This window comes from Melitaea cinxia, chromosome 20 (genome assembly GCF_905220565.1).
Source record: "Melitaea cinxia chromosome 20, ilMelCinx1.1, whole genome shotgun sequence".
Taxonomy (NCBI): domain Eukaryota; kingdom Metazoa; phylum Arthropoda; class Insecta; order Lepidoptera; family Nymphalidae; genus Melitaea; species Melitaea cinxia.
In genome coordinates this window covers 4,539,242-4,556,971 of record NC_059413.1, presented here as the reverse complement: position 1 = coordinate 4,556,971, position 17,730 = coordinate 4,539,242, and the positions used below count along the sequence as shown (strand labels likewise).

General features: G+C 31.2%; 2 protein-coding genes across 2 annotated transcripts in view; one reads left to right on the top strand and one right to left on the bottom strand.

The window, feature by feature from the left end:
* LOC123663392 (rabphilin-3A) overlaps window positions 1-5,030 on the bottom strand; it is a 71,745-nt gene extending 66,715 nt beyond the window's left edge. Inside the window, exon 1 of the mRNA XM_045598079.1 lies at window positions 4,855-5,030. Within this exon, the coding sequence (XP_045454035.1) occupies window positions 4,855-5,003 (149 nt within the window). The 5' untranslated portion in view covers window positions 5,004-5,030. The remainder of the gene's footprint in view (window positions 1-4,854) is intronic.
* Window positions 5,031-7,210: 2,180 nt separating this feature from the next.
* The window catches only part of LOC123663401 (RILP-like protein homolog), a 52,356-nt gene continuing 41,836 nt past the window's right edge, over window positions 7,211-17,730 (top strand). The window contains exons 1-3 of the mRNA XM_045598090.1: window positions 7,211-7,615; window positions 15,456-15,573; window positions 16,279-16,418. Coding sequence (XP_045454046.1) covers window positions 7,316-7,615; window positions 15,456-15,573; window positions 16,279-16,418 — 558 coding nt within the window. The 5' untranslated portion in view covers window positions 7,211-7,315. The remainder of the gene's footprint in view (window positions 7,616-15,455; window positions 15,574-16,278; window positions 16,419-17,730) is intronic.

The window sequence follows — 17,730 nt, the reverse complement described above, 5'->3', positions numbered from 1 at the left end:
TAATTTGAAAAAATTATCTTGAGTTATTTAAAATTTTATGAATCCAATAGAAAATATTATATACATATTTAAGTTACTTCGTAATTATTTTGTACCTGAGCGTTTTATGAATAGCCAAGGGGACTTATTAATAAAGTAAGAACGCACCTCATACCATAAAAATATATTAAATTTGGTATATTGAACGGCTCTCTTTACTCATCCCGATAAGCATATAAAAGCCGCATTATTACGTAAGTATTAAACGCTGTATAAGGATTTTAAGACCTATTATACTGTCAATATCTTTTGGCAAAGGTTGTTAATTAATACTATTAGATTATCAGCGATATTTGTACTTTATTTATTCCTTGATGTAGACAATAGACAAGTATATTTAGGACAACTAAGATTTGCGGTTTTGTTATAGTAAATCTTTTTTTTTAATAGCAACAAAATTAAGTAGTGTAATTTTTAACCGACTTCAAAAAAGGAGGAAGTTACTCAATTCGACCGATCGTTTATGGACCGATTTTGATAATTCTTTTTTTGTGTGAAAGGAAATATTCTAAGTGTGGTACCATGATAAGGAAACCAGGATCTGATGATGGGATTCCAGAGAAATTGAGGGAAACCCTCGAAAATCCGCATAGCTTTTTACTGGGCGTACCGATTTTAATGATTTTTAATTTAATCGAAAGCCGATGTTTATCATGTTGTCACATTTAAATATCATCGAGATCTGATTACAACCTTTGGAGTAATCTTTGATAATGCGTATTTACTTGACTATTTTTTCGTCTACCTACGTTGTATTACTTGTCGATATAATTGAAGTCGGTTTTTCTTCGTTTGCCTGCAAACACAATTATACTCATTTAGATTATTCTTAATTATAATATACATACATCGCCATCGTTAGACAATAGTTAGAATATATCCATTTCCTTCACCATTTTAGGGAACTGCATCGCCAGAAGTTTGCGATTTTCCGAATTCGAATTCTCTTAGACAATTCATTCACCTGTTCTGCTGTCACTGCTACACGTCGGTGATAGGAGTCCGTTTCAACAGTTCTTTGAACTATGTGTGAGTTATGTTAGTAAATCGAGTTGTTTTATTGGTTTTAATATTTATATTTCGATCACGTAGAAACAAACATAGCTCTTTTATTCGCCCGCTAAGTGACCCTGACCTTTCTTATAAGGCTCGTAGTTAGCGAGTAATTCTCGAAACCATAGGTCCGAATTTCTTATATAAGCACAGATTTTATGCTAGTTGACGTCACGAACTTTCTAACTAAATAGTGCCCAGAAGATTCCGATTCAGTGGTTTATTGCTTTTTAAAAACGGATCTTACTTAGTTTGATTACATATATGTTCTAATTGAGAATGAGTATGCTTGTTGAAAACTTTGTTCAGGTCATTGAGAAATTTCTTAGATCACAGCTGAATAATACTGCTCTGTCAATAAAAAAAAAAGGCCAGAGATCACGGGATGGGTCAGTGTAGACCGGCAACGCACTTGCGATGCTTCTGGTGTTAGAGGCATCTGAGTGTACACTAGTTTGCCGGTCTAGTCGTATAAAAAATGTTGAGGTTCCGGGAAGTATCTGCCAAAATGACTATCATTGGCAAACAAATGTCAAATCCGTTCTAATTCATAACCTTATAGACGTATCCTAATTATCTTATTTCACTCTTCATTATAGTTAAGATTTCTCTATTAGTTTAACCATATGATGCAGAATGTCATAGCATTTTCTACTAAGCACTAAACACACGCACACACACACACACACACAGACACATTACACTTGGGTGTACCAATAATCAGTATAGTACTTGGCCTATATGTTGTTGAATCGAATCAAGAATTTTCAGATGATTCATACTGTCTTATTATATTATACATACTCCAAGGCTAATCAAAATAGTATATTGTATTTATCGGTCTTACGGGGGGGACACAAACTTTTTAGCAGTCCATTGATTCACCGTGCGGGTGCCGGGTCCATCGTGTGGCAGAAGGAGAAACTCAGAGCAGTTCCCAGGACTTGCGACCTAGGTGTAGGTAGGTGTGTACGCTCACCAATACAACCTACAATCTTCCGAATAGGATCTGCGGATCTAAAATCTTTACGAAGTTCGTTTGTTTTGTGTGAAAATCTGGACGTCTTTAACGTAATTATTAAAGAATTTTTCATATCTGTCGAAAATTTCCATAGCGAGATGGGTCAATATTTCTTCGGTAAAATGTTCTCACTTATTATGAAGGATATTACTACAAAGTCACGTATCGCTAGAAAAAAATCATGTTTTCAGTACTTGACTGTATTTCCGTCATTATTGAAAACTGTATTAATCTAGTATCTAAGCTGACGTCTTTTAAATTTATATCGAGCTATTATAACTTCGTTAACTAAATCTCCTATGAATGTGTATGTATCTGTAGAACATTTCCACGTTTCACAGGATGTTAGAAAGATCTTTTGCCAACTACGAGTATGTCCCAGTTGCATTAATGGCTCAATGTCACAGAGGTTATTGGGGTATTACGTTTGTAGTAGTATAGCATAGCATTTAGAATGCGCCTTTGTTGGTGCGTATACCTGCATAGCCTTTAAATACCTTCTAGTAATCATTTTTGATACACTTTCGATTTCAGTATCTTAAACATCAGCTACCGTTTGACAAGTATGTTTTTATCTATGTACATAATTATTATTATGTTCTTTGATAACTGAACGGATATATTAGGAATAGATTTTGAGAAATCAATCATTGTTGCTTTCTTTTCTATATCAGTCACTTTACAATAAACGTTTAAAAATATATGTAACAAATAATCTGCATTTTTAACTGCGAACAGTATTTATGATTCAAAATGTTTGAGAAATACGGTACAATTTTAAATAGATTTAAAAATAAAATTGTAGAGTACGGTACAGCTTTAACTAGATTAAGAGAAAGACGATCTTCTGAATAGAAGTTAGAGGTAGATTAAATTCGTATTTAACTGTACGCGAAGAGCTATTTAGTAAATACGGGATTGTAGTCGTAATTAAAACAAAGCAAATAGGAAGCGGACGTGAGCTCAGAGATAGTGAGCGATGACACAAGGTCGTTACATGCAAAAGCAACCTCGCTTTTATTTTTAGAAAATCGACTCTTCGATCCTTTTTTTTAAATTTTCCTCAATCCTTGACTCTTTTTAAAATATTTTAGTAAAATTTCTGATTCAAACAGTCATGATTATGAGCTCATTAAGATGACAATGAATTAATTAATTATATTATATTTAATCTCTGATTAACAACAAAAGCTACAAATTCTTATTTAGAAAATATGAAGCAAAAAGTTTTTTTTTTTTTTAATTTTTATCAAAGGATTTAAGATTACCTAATCACATCACAATGTGTGGTAATTAGGATAACACTTAAATGATTTTTTTTTAAGAAAAAACATTTATCTATAGGTACTATTACACACGAGTTCACGCTATTTTTGGCGTGAACTTGTGGAGGCTTATGTCCAGTAGTGGACTGCGAAAGGCTTGTGTGATGACTATTAGCTGCTCTCGTTAAAGGAACTGAAATTACTTGATTTCTATTATCTTAGAATTCAAAGAGTGAAACATAGTTTAAAATTAAAATTTCATATAATAAAATTAATTTAACCCACTTTGGATTTTTGAGTTAAGGTACCTAAATCAGTAATTTAAATATTTCATATATTTTTAAATACTTATTATTTAATCATTTTTTTGAAGAACACTTAATTTGTATTAACAATTTATGTATTTTAATTTCGCATCGTAATAAAGAATCTTATTGTTATAAAGAGACATTTCTCCTCCCATAAAAACCAATTTATTTTTATTTCAGGCATTAATATAAAATGCTTAGGGGCGCAAAAGTATGCTAACTGAACTTTTACCTGAAAGTTAACCAAGTTGGATTTCAAAAGTTTGATTGTACAATGTAAGAAATAATAACATTTTTACCTTTTATTAAGTTGTTGTTCATTTTATTTTTGAAGTAAAACTTCTGTACGCACACTTGACTTGAGGAGTAAACTGGTAAATGTGTGACGAGAGCGTTACGAAAAGTATGATCGGGCGAGCGCACGGAGCAAAAGAGAGAGAGAGGTGCGAGCACACATTTTTTTCTCTCTTTCTCTCATAGCCAGTTACGATTCGTATATCTAAGACACAGTGCAAAAAGCAGGCATAGTGCAGGCCTATTGCTAAAGAAGTTGTACTGCAGTCGTGTGGTCTAAAGCTCACTCGTTTCTTTTTATTTTTATTTTACACAATTTAAAATTAGATAGAACTACAAGAAATAAAGTAAAATAGGTAATCTATAAATAAGTACCTACACAAAGTACCTACTTGGGATCAATACTTTATCAAGTTTGATTTCGGTAACATTAACTAATTTATAAATAAAATATAAGAATAATAATAATAATAAATATTGTACTAATTCCTTTTTACAAACTTCGCAAGTTATAATACGATTTTTACTATCGCGTCAAAAACGCTTTTATAGTAGTTTAAAGTTACTTCAATGTTAGAGATCAAAAAGTATACACGAAAGTAAATAAAAGTAAATGTTGTTAAAAATAGTAAATGTTGACAAAAATGTTCATAACAATATTGGTACAGAATAACATCAGTTAATTATTACGAACTAGAAAATATTAATAAACTAAAAATAAATTTTAAGCACGATAATATACATATTAGATATTACATGTGATAAATAAATCCCTCAATATTTTAAATCCAGATTGCAATGAAATACGAAACATAAACAAAACATATTTATTTTCAAAGTTTGAAAGTTACAAACACTACAACTAATTACTTACTTTGCTCTCAATGAAAGTTGACGGTCGTTAGGACACACGTATTTATTAGCTTTACTTTGAAAGTTCATAGCGTACGAATTGTAAAAAAAAATATTCGTTTTTCGCGGGGATAAGGCGAGGTGCCGCACGCTCTCGTCTGTTGATATCATCCAACTGTTGCTTCGCGCGTGGCGACGACTAATAATCGATATTTTAACAACGTTCTCGAAAACAGAAATACATTAAACGTCTCTGTCATCCCTTATCAGCTGAGATTGTCAATAACAATGATGATGATGATAGTTTTAATGATCAATAATAATTTAGATTTTACAAGTAGTATAGCCATAGATGTATTCAAAACATAATCTAGGTACTGTCAAGAATAGAGTGTTTTATGTAAAAAAGGTAGGTATGAGTAAAAAAGGTAGGTATGAGTAAAAAAAAAGAGTGTAACTCGAATAAAAGTTTAGTAGGTAAGTGAAGCTACCTAATGTTTTGTTTAAAAACCTAATTACAATGAGTTCGTACTAAAATACTTACTGTATGTTACTTTGCAGAGTGATTAATATTATTTAGTGGAGTAAATTGTTAACTAAATTGAAAGTATTTTACAAATATTAGATACTTTTTTTACCTTTTTGATGTCTAATATGTAAAATATGTAACTAATAAAATAATAATATAAAACCGTATCTCAACATTTTCGTAAAAAAACTACATCTTTAGTTTTGATATTTTGTTTAAAAAAGTTTTGAAACAAAATTAAAAATAAGTGAAGATTCTTGGGAAATGCAAACGACTATAATCCATACAGCCAAGTTTGAATTTGTAAGTTTCAAAAAAACATTCTTGTAACGATAATTAAATAGTTCCTAAAATTGGGTTGATACGCGTATCCGATCGTCGTAGTGATTCCTTTTTTAATCGATTACGTACTACAAATTACGATGTTTGTAAATATCGATTAATATTAAAACGCTTGCTACTATCGTTAACTTTGAAATAATGATTGTCAGCTCTTCATTAATCTATATTAGTGCATAAACTAAAAACATAATAACTAACAGTTTTTTTTTTTTAAATAGTGCAGTAGATTAGTACTATACTGTTTTTAACAGTTATAGGTAGATATTTTCTTTTTGTTTTCATAAAATATTTTTAATTTGTTCATTAAAATAAGTTACAATTTATATTTGGTTTTTAATTTGATTAAGGAGTCGACTGTATGACAAATCTGAAGTATCTTGAATACGGAACACGACGAATCCCTACTAATATTATAAATGTGAATGTAAGTTTGTTTGTTACGCTTATACGCGAAAACTACTTAACCGATCATCATGAAAGTTAACATAGAATACTTTGTAGTAAAAAAAATTAATGCGAGCGAAGCCGCGGGTAAAAGCTAGTACGGAATAAATGATTTTAAATAGCTTATATAGTTATTTGAAATAGTTTAGTTTATATAGTTTATTTATTTAGTTTAGGTTATGTACGTAGTGTTACGAAACGCTCTAAGCCAGGTTTTGCTGACCGGAGTTTGCTCCGAAACATTCCCCTGTGTGAAAACGACCAAACACGAAGAATGCAACACAACCCGATGCCCCGACTGAACGATGCTTCTTTAATTTTAAGTCAGTCTTGTTTCTCACATCGAATAATTGTCACGTATCATTAATTATAATTTTGTAATAATAATTTTAATTTTCTGAACTTTGCATTTTTTTGCTACCTTCGGCTGTCGCTTTCATAATTTACTTAGTAAATTTTACCTCAGGAGCTTTCGTTACCTAACTACACCACTGGGGACTTCATCGTTTATTAACCTATTTTGATAATTCTTTTTTTTTTTTTTTTTTGTTGAAAAGGAGATATCTCAAGGGTGATACCATGATAAAGAAACCAGTATCAAAATCGTAGTGACGACTATTATAATTATTTCGTCTACTTATGTCGTATTACCTGTCGATGTAATTGAAGTTGGTTTTTTCGTTTGCTAGCAAACACAATTATTAAGAGTACTTGAATGTTTAATCAGTTGTGGAATAAGTTTATCCTTCAAATAACTTACTATTAAACTTAAACAGCAGGAGGTATAACAGGCCGTTAGGGACTATTTTACCTCAATTAATAAACTATAGTTTTTAGATTCTTTTTACGAATAGAAATATCTCATCAATTACAATGGAATTCGATGGTGAAAAGGTATAATACATCAAAATTTTTTATTTGTTGGATATCATCATCCGTCAAATATCGTTATCCACAGCTAGTGAAGCAGGCCCTAAACAAATTTATAGATGCTCCTTAAATATATCGATATTGTTATCGATGTTGATATCGAATCTAGTACTCGAATCAACTGTCATTTCATTTGACACTTTTCAATTCAGTAATAATGGCGCACTTGAGGAAGGTGGATATCTTTCTGTAAAATTAGTTTATTTGGTGAGGTGGAGTGAAAACAAGGTGATTTTTGATGCCGTACCGTAGGCGATTCTCCGCGAAAATGCCAGACTTCGACGACGAGGTTACGGTTGTCGATGTGTACGACTTGGCGTCGGATATTGGAAAGGAATGTGAAATAATCATCGAGAAATACGGCCCCGAGGCCGTAACAGCTCTGCTGCCGAAGGTGATAAATGCGCTTGAACTATTAGAAAATTTGGCTGTACGAAATGAGAAAGAGAACCAGGCGTTGCACGAGTTAACGGCGAAAATATCACAATTAGAAAATGATAAGATCGAAAAGGCTGAGTACAGACAACGATTCGAGAAGGTAAGTTGTAGAGGTCATTGTTATTTGGTGATTAAATGAAATGAGTACGTGCAAAAACACGAAACGTTTGTTGTAGTTTCGACATTTGCGAATTCACTAAGTTACAACAGCGGCTAACTTCGATGGGTATTGCGCGTCATTGACATCGCAATCTATTATCATTTACGCCAATATGCTAATTATCTGGGTTTTTTTTTCGGTTAAAATTTCTTCGATTACTCCTGATTCTACTAAAAGCAACAAATTGAGCAAAAGTAATGTAATCTGTTACAAAACATTTGCCTCTAAAACATAATTGTTAAAACTGAAATTTCAAACTGAAAGAATCATGAATGGATGAGTTGAGTAGTTAACAAGCAAATAAATTATTTGTGTAGATATATTTTAATTTAATTATTAACAATAAATAGTATAAAAATACCATACGCTGATGTTAGGTTATTAATAATCTTAGATTTCAAATTTCTCTATGACGGCACTAACTATATACCCAGTAAGTGAAACCATAGGTATTACAGAACAGATTATTGTAAATAATAAATATTTTTCAAAATTAGATCCTTAATGAAAAGAATAATATTGCAGAAGATATAGTTGAAGTGATACTCAATTGAATAATTGGATTAGACTACGCAAGAACTGTATACTACACTACACCAAAGAAAACTAGTTTTATAGAATTTTGTAATAAAAATTACAGAGAAATAATGATTTAATTATATAGAATTTTCATAATATATATTGATTTATGTAGGGCACATCAGGGTTTATCCTGCTTAAAATTGGAGCAATCCCATCTGGGGAAGTACCTCACAAAAAATCACAGCTAAATAATACTTCTCTCAAGTAAGGAATCCTGTGGTGATAAAGGTGGGCAGAGCTGGGTAGGGTTACAAGTAGTGTTGTTAAGGTGCTAGCGATGTTTCTGATGGTGCAGGTCTCTAGAGGCTATGGTAACCGTTTACAATCATGTAGGCCATACTCTTAGGTTTTCTACCTAGGCGTATAGAAAATAAATAAATAAATAATAGTATTGTAAAAGACTTTATTCCGTTAATGAGCACAGTCCGCCTTCTTTTATAAAGAAAAAGGAAGAATTTATAATAATACTAAGTTTTTAAACTTGTACAGTTATTGTTAATAATATAGTCTTTTATTATATTATTACAATTGCAGTAATAAAAAATTACAACTATTATTATTTTGAAATTCCTGATACTTCAGAGTTCCTGATTCGGTATTGAATGTATTTGGCATTAATTTCATAAATTTATTTTATTATGTATTCAAATATATTTCATAAATAAATAAATGAATTGTTTTAATAAGTATTCTCATAATAAATAATATATGATTCAACTAGACTTACTACCCATTCAATTTCTCCAACTTTGTTACTATTTGTGGTTTATTTATATCTTTAAAGGCCTATATTTGTTTTTTTAATGAATAGCTATTTGTCTCGTGAAAGATTTATCATAATCACTTTTAAAATTAAATCACTTATCAATCGAAAACAATTTGTTTACTATGACTGATATAACTTTAGATTGCTAATGAAATTGATAAATTAATAAAAAATAGTATGAATATGTGATTATTAAAATGTAACAGTTCAGGCCATTCAATTGATATAGTATTACAAGAATAAACATAATTAAGAAGGTAACTTTCAAACCAAGTCATCTTTATCCACATTTCAAACTTGTATGACTGTATAAAAAAAATTATTTCATTCTATTTTTCAATTAGAAACTATCTTAATTTTTTTTTAAGAATATAACTTTTATTTAACTTGATTTGGAAGGAATTAAATTATGTTTAAAAAACCAATTGTAATAAAATTGGATACATGGATAGTTGGATAACTAGAACTCACAGATAAATCTTTATCCCGACATACCCACAGTATCGGAAATTATATGTAAAATCGTAAGACGTATCTAGTAGTATTTATACCTATATAATAATGAAAATGTAAAGCAGTCTAAATTCAGGTGATGCTGATAATGTAATACAAATATTAACACAGACATCTGAACTTAAGGAAATAGCTTATAAAATAACTTCATCCCACATAACAATGAGCACACATCACTGCGACTCATGTATTAATCACAACAGTTTAGTGCTTTATTACCCACATAAGATTACTTCACAAAAATAACCAATGCACTTAAAGTTAATGTTGTAATTATTTGTTCTGAGGATTAAAATGTTACTTGTTAAGAAATTTTGTTCATAGACTGACATTTTTGATATTTACAGAAAAGATTTAAATTTACAGAATATTTTAAAAGATAGAAAATGTACATGTTCTAGTCATCTCGAAAATTATGAAAAATTTAATTATCTCTACAAATAAATAAAATTGGAGTGTCTGTTTGTAATATTAAAATAACCGCTTTTAACTAAATTCATAAATATGTATACACGCTACATATACCAAAATAACATTTATTATAATTTTTGTCTGTCTGTTTATTCCGGCTAATCTCTGAAATGGCTCAACCGATTTTGACAGGAGTTTCACTAGTATCATATAGTTGATCAGTTATATCAGATAGTTGATCTAATAGGGAGTAACTTAGGCTACTTATATTTTAGATTTTTGTTTTATATAACTCTGCGAACTGATCGATATATATTTTGTTATATTTCACGTGGACAAAGTCACGGGAACGGCTAGTTTAAAATAAACTAGATGCATTAAAGTAATTTGTACTAACCATAAAAAAGAATAATAATTTTTGACAAAATAATCAAATATTTTATAATATTACTGCAAAATTTCTTTAAGAATCTTATATCTAATACATCTTGAAATCCAAAATACAATAAAACTAAAAACATAAAAAATTATTCTAAGAATCTCTATAACTAATTACAGAATGTAATAAAAACATTAAATAATTAAAACGGTTATAAGGAAGAAACTTCCAAATATAACGTAGTTACTGTAAAAAATATATAGATATATTAATGATTAGATATTCAAGAATGTATTGAAATTGAAATGGTTGAGTTTTAAAGAGATTTGTTAATATTTAAATCCAACGATTTAAATTAATGTAATGTACCTTGACCAAGTTGTAATGTTGAATGGCTGCAGGATCTACATTGTTATTGAATGTTTAATATTTTCAATACATAAATGATATTGATTTGAGAATAATAATAAGTTTATTTATCTTAAGGAACATTAAAATAATTGAAATTGTATCACACATAATAAGTAACTTATTTTTATATTTTTATTTATCTAAGTAGAGTTATAAAAATTTAAACAGTGAGATTTTTTTTATAAAGTTTTATATTTAATTGTATTATAAAGACATAAATAGTATTTTTGGAAACCAATTTCTTAATATCTGTAGATCTTGGTAATGATGTATATTATAAATATCATAATTGTAATATCTTGTCAGTTACCACATTCTTAGAAGGTCATTGCACTGTAGGTTGCATTGTTTGGTTGCATTGTATTTAAAATAAAACAGACAATAATAAATTTAATTTACCATATTGGCCTTTCTAGAATGTTATTTTGACCCTAGGAACTTTGGACTGCCATAATTTTTTTTCGTACATATATAAATATACATTTTTATTTTTTTTTTCTTTTGCAAACCATATCCTCACCACGGCGAACATAATAAAAACAATTATCAATTTGATGAGGCCCTTCAGGAGTTATGCGTATACATACATTTTACCAAATATGTTTTATTAACAGAAATTATATAACCGGGATGTCTGACAAGAATTTGGGCAGGCCTATGTCCATCAGTGGACTTCAATAGGCTGAACTGACTGACTAGATTAATAATAATAATAATAAATACTCTTTATTGTACACCAAAAAGAAACTTTACAGAAAAAGTGATACATGCAAAGAAAGATGTATAAAGGCGGTCTTATCGCTATGAGCAATTTCTTCCAGACAACCTTTGGGCATAGGACATAGCGTAGAAAAAGAGAAGTGACAGGGTAGATTACATAGTTACTGTTTAGAATGAGTTTATTTATTTTATGTAAGGTCAGTACCGTTGTGTTATTTATATTATTGTGATAATTTTAAATATTACCTATTATACTACAGTTCATGCAAAGGTAGTATGCATCAGATGTTTTCGGATGACTTCTATTCAAATATTCTTCATACTCAAGCTAATAGTGATATATTGACAGGTTGTGTCATTAATATTATATCTTGAATTATGTATTAGGTAGGTTTATATTAATTGGGTAAAGTTTGTTTAACTTAATGGTGCAAACTGAATTTAACCCACTTCTTAGTGTCGGATTGAGCTGAAAATTCGAATACAACTTTTAGTTCTGATGATAATGCAATTATAAATATAGAGAAAAATAAAAATATAATTTTTTGGTTTCATTGGGTTGATGGATTTTAAATATTTCTAGTATTAGTCACTCTTATAAGATATACACTATTTATAACAGAGATGAAGACCGTCACAAGTCTTTATCATTCAATTTTATCTGGAAATAATATAGAAATTTTCCACATTTGACGTCAAAAGCCTTACCTAACAGTCAACTTACACTCAAATGTAGAAATTATTCAAAGGTCCTATATATTGCAGACTGTCATACTTTTAAGTAGTTAGTAGTAGTTCATCGTAGTGATTTTTTTTTTAGTTTATTGACACGGGCTCTTAGTTGCCTGTGCATTTTTACTTCAAGTAATTTTTTACTTTTATTTTAAGTTGCTTATTCAGGATTTATAGTTGACTTCTTGGGTCCTGTAATATATTGTTTGATGCATGACATTCCTCAATCTACGCACGAATATACTGAGATAATTACTCATACTGAGCATTGGATAAATAAAATGGGACCAATTGGCACACACCACCTTTCGATTAAAATAAAATTTGTCGAAATCGGTCTACCCGGTCAAAAGTTCTGATGTAACATACATAAAAAAAAAAAAAAAAAAAATACAGTCGAATTGAGAACCTCCTCCTTTTTTGGAAGTCGGTTAACAAACAGCGTTTAACGTCGTAAGTCGTAAGCGTCAACTTACTCCAAAAGTTATCACTAAGACAGTGTACTGTTTACCTTTTCTTATCTGAATACAGTAAATTTCTTAATTATTTATGAGTTTAGTGATAATAATATTATAATTTATTGTACATATTTGCTTAAATGAAACTAGTTTTAACAAAAACTAGTAGTTTTATAATAAAGAAAGGGGGTAGAGACTAATTAAATGTATAGAATAATTATAATGTATTAGAACTTTAAGACTTGTTTCTCACTCTCTTTTTGATTATAGATACTATGTGCTGTCTTTGGGATTCTGTTTAAGGGTGGTTGGTGTCAGTTATAAATATTAATCAATATATATTTTTTATTTTTTAAAGATCTTTTATGCCTAAGAGCACGCAAATACGACCTTACAAATAATTATTTTATTTGGTCATTCCAATTGTTTAATTTTTTTAACTGACGGACTGACTGGCTGAGAATAGTTTAAAGACAATGGTTTAGAATAAATAGATAAATATTTTTTAGTCCATAGCAATACCGTTCTATAATCGTAGAACCAATTTTAGAATGATGTTATATACTGAAGTACTGAAACGGCTCGTTTTTAACAAAATTAATTATATTCCACTCAGTCAGTGCTACGACGATGTATTTCTATTACGCGAAAGTCGAAACGACGTCTGAAATGTTTTCAGGCATGTTTGACAGTACTTATATAATTTATCTATGTATTTAAAAATTATATTTCTTGGTTACGCCGGTTACGGTTACGGTTAGTCTTCCATGTTTTTAAACTCGAGAAAGCCGATGCCTATGATTACGCCGATTTTATCTTTTTAAAGTTGTATACCTAATACTTTGTAGAAGATCCTTTTGAAGTTAGTATTTACGAAAATTGCCCAAAAAAAATGAAAACTAAATAAATCGATCCCGGTTGTTATCGTGTACACCTGATAGCGGCCGTTACTCATAGTAGGAATATATCCGCCAACCCGCATTGGAGCAGCGTGGTGGATTAAGCTCTGATCCTTCTCCTACATGGGGAAAGAGACCTATGCCCAGTAGTGGGATATAACAGGCTGAAGCGTAAATATTATTAAACCTTACGCGTTGGACAGTTCGCGTAAGAGTACGTCTGTCATGTCAGCTAGAAGCAGCTAGAAGTATATAAAGGTAGAACTAGAATTTAACTAGAATTTTGTTTTATACAAATCTAGTATTGACAATGACGAACACAAAAAAATAATTATCTTGTTTGGTTTAGTCTTTCGGAAGTAGACGCCGCGTTGGCGCAAATGTCACAGCAGTGGTTTGAGGCTGTTGCGCTGGCGGTTGCGAGTTCGATCCCCGCACATGACAAACATTTGTATTGCCCATACAGATGTTTGCCGTGGTCTGGGTGTTTGTGCAGTTCTTGTGGGTCCCCCCATCGTGCCTCGGAGAGCACGGTAAGCCATCGGTCCCGGTGGTTATCATGTACACCATAGTAGGAAATATATCCGTAAACCCGCATTGGAGCAGTGTGGTGGATTAAGCTCTGATCATTCTCCTACATGGGGAAAGAAGACTATGCCCAGCAGTGGGATATTACAGGCTGAAACGTTTTGGAAATTATGAGCGTGTGAGTTTCACTCGCTGTCACTAGTGATAGGGAACCGTCCTTTTATTTTGATATTTTTTAAAAATTTTCATACATATGTTTGATTGATGTTGTTTTTATTAAAATATTCAAATGGGAATGAAAATTATATGTGTAAACATATAAAATTTGTGACGTCCACTAGGGCGTCTCATAAATGTAATATAATAACTGTGACAACAACGAAGGATGGGTCGAAAATCTTGCGTTTGTGTGACGTTATTTATGGATGGATGGCCCCTAAGAAAACTAATTACTCGATGTAGTAATGTTTATACGTTATGTGTAATCTTCTTACTTACAAATTATTATCAGTTATCGTAATCAATGTCATTATCAAATGATAAGACCTAACCATGCAAATATTTCTTCTTTCCTGTTATTTATATTAGATATCTTTTTGCTAAATCTAACGTTAATTACCTATCGTAACTGAAACTATCCAAGATTATGTATTTGTTAATGCGAAATAATTTTAGCTCCGTAACTAAATAATACCGTTCATTCCTACTAATATTATAAATGTGAATATGAGTTTGTTTGCTACGCTTGCACACGAAAACTACTTAACCGATCATCATGAAACTTTGTACAAATATTCTTGGAGGTATTAGAAGTAACATAAGATACTTTTTGTTTAAAAAAATTCTACGCGAGTAAAAGCTAGTACATAATAAAAATTTAATACCTGTATAAAATATGGTTTATATTCATATGTATTAATATTTCTATATGCTTACGTACACATCAAGCAAAGTATTGATTTAAAACAATATAGTTCAAACTGAATTTTATTTAAAAACTAGCTGTATCCTGTGCGCGTTTTTCTGTCGTACCAACTCAGAAACCTTTGTTAGCTCACGCACAACACTTTTATGAAGATCATGACATGATCAAATGCATAGTTTACAATTTTATAAATAGATAGGTAATCCTTAGTTAAAAATAATAATAGGCACAGAAACAAGCCTGCTTTCTTCTACGGTGGTTGTGGGTTCGATTCTCACCCAGACTATATAAATAAAAAAATGAAGTGACGTCAGCCGTCTGTTACCTATAACATTAAGAACTTTAATAACAGACGACCATGTGTGTGATAAAGACATATTTATTTATGTATATTTAAAGCACCTTTTTTGTTCAGATGTTTACAAAACTAAATATTAATGAAATATCTTTTATTAGGAAATCGAAGCAATAGAAGAACAATGGCGTACAGAGTCAGCCGAGCTGGTAACGGCTGTCGCACGCCTGCAAGATGAAAACAAACGCCTGAGACGTACCATAAACTCGCCAGCGGACGGTGAGTCATTGCAAACAATTATATGTATTGAACATCATACAATGAATCCTAACAATAATATATACAGGTGTAATTTATCAGTTCAATAAATCGATTGAATCTAGTTAAGGTAGGGCTAGTTAATGAGGGATGTATCTCAACCTTACAGAAGATCACAGCCAAATTATACTGTTTTCAAGTAATACTGTTTTCCTGTGCTGAGTAGTGGTAGTGGCAGCCCGGGCTTCTGGAGAGTGTCGGAGCTAAGATTGGCAACGCGCTTGCAATACTCTTGGTATTGCATGTGTCTATGGCCTAACGGTATCTGCTTACTATCAGGTGGCTACGCGATTGTTTGCCACCTTTATAAGTTTATAAGCTATAGTCGGCAAAGGCCTCTTTTCCATTTAAGAGAAGATTTGGAGTTCAATCCACCTCACTACTTCATTGTAAGGTTAGCGGATAATTTCCTTACTACGTAACGATTGCTGTCAGGTAGTGGTATCTGTGATAACAACTGGGGCCGACGGCTTTCGCGGTTGGGAACTGAAAAGGACATATTCAGACCCCAAATGATATACACATAAATCAGAAACAGATATTCGTTCAAGTAGAAATAAATATCTGGCCCGAACAGAAATTGAACCAGCGACTGTCAGCGTACTGGGCAACTGCACGGTACCAGAACGGTTGTCTAGTATTGTGTAGAATTAAATTTATACTTAGGCACGAGCGCTCCACCGTCACCGGCGAGGGAACACGACCAGGAAGTTCTCTCGCGTCTGAGCAGCACCGCCGAGAAACAGAGGGCTACTTTGCGTCACCAGGAATTACAGTTGCAGGAGAAGCAACAACTCATCGATAGTGTGAGTATTGCTCGCTTTTTTAACATAATTTTTTTTATTAAGGTGGCGTCTCTATAACATGTTAAAGACATACTGAGTCGCATACTTTTGACAACTAAAACTTTTTGAGTATTTATAGGCTAATAAAAATAGCCGTTTTTTTGGTCAACCTCGCACTAAATTTCCGAACCCATTTTTGTAAAGATTCCAGATTCAGGTGGAGCTCGAGCGTCACCTTGAAAAAACATTTTAGGCCGATATCTCTCAAACTATGCACTTTATGGCAAAAGTTATGGTGACCATTAATGTACAGAATAATATTTCGCATCTTTTGCTTCCTGTAAACTTTTTTGTAAAACTTGCCATATACGATTTATGGCCCATTTAATAAACCGGTAGAAGAGATAATATAGATAGGTTTAAGAGTTGGGCCGAGATAGAAAAACCGATGATCCTAAACCTTATAAAAAAATTGGATCGGAAATTTAGTGCGAGGTTAAATTCCATTTTTTATTGGCCTAAGGTTTGTTGGGTAAGCGTACCTACACAATAGTGATACTTTTTTAAATCTTTTTGTGCGTTTCGATCCGACGATGTATATTGAAATTTGGATCACGTGCTTGACATTTCACCCTCATTACTTACCTTCAAATACACTGGCTAAGTACTATTGTTGTTACAAAATTTATTTATGCGATGATGTAGTTTAGAATATGTCAGTTATTAAATCTGCGCCCGTCGTTAAAAATAAATGTACTTACATTTTATTCAGCGATTTCAGGAATGTTATTTTTTAACTCACTATTATATTAAAAGTATATAAAGGATATATATCATTGAAACACGCTTAAAGGTATGCTTATCTCCAGAATAGTTTTCTTTCAGTATACCAGAAAAGAAAGAATCATAGACATAAATTAGAACCTATACGGTCATTTACCAAGAAGAAAGTTTTTGAGGACATTTAAATTAAAAAAATAGAAAAAAAAACTGTTCTACTTTTGAATTATAATAAAATAAGTATGAGGTTTAGTGTTTTTTTTTTACAAAAATGATAGTGTATATTACTGTCATATTGTATTATAACGTCATTTGATACGGGCTTTACCTAATTGTTATTTTTTCTTCTTAATTAAATTCAAGTTATTTTTATTTTGTTTTAATTAGTTACCATTCTTGTGTCCGATGATTTCCCACGTGAAACATTACAGAACCGTTAAAATTACACATACAAACATTTATTAATTAACTTCATGGAATACATTTTTACAAGTCTCATTCTTAAGCTCATTAATGTTGTTGCTACAAAGTAACGGTCGTCATCACCTATAAT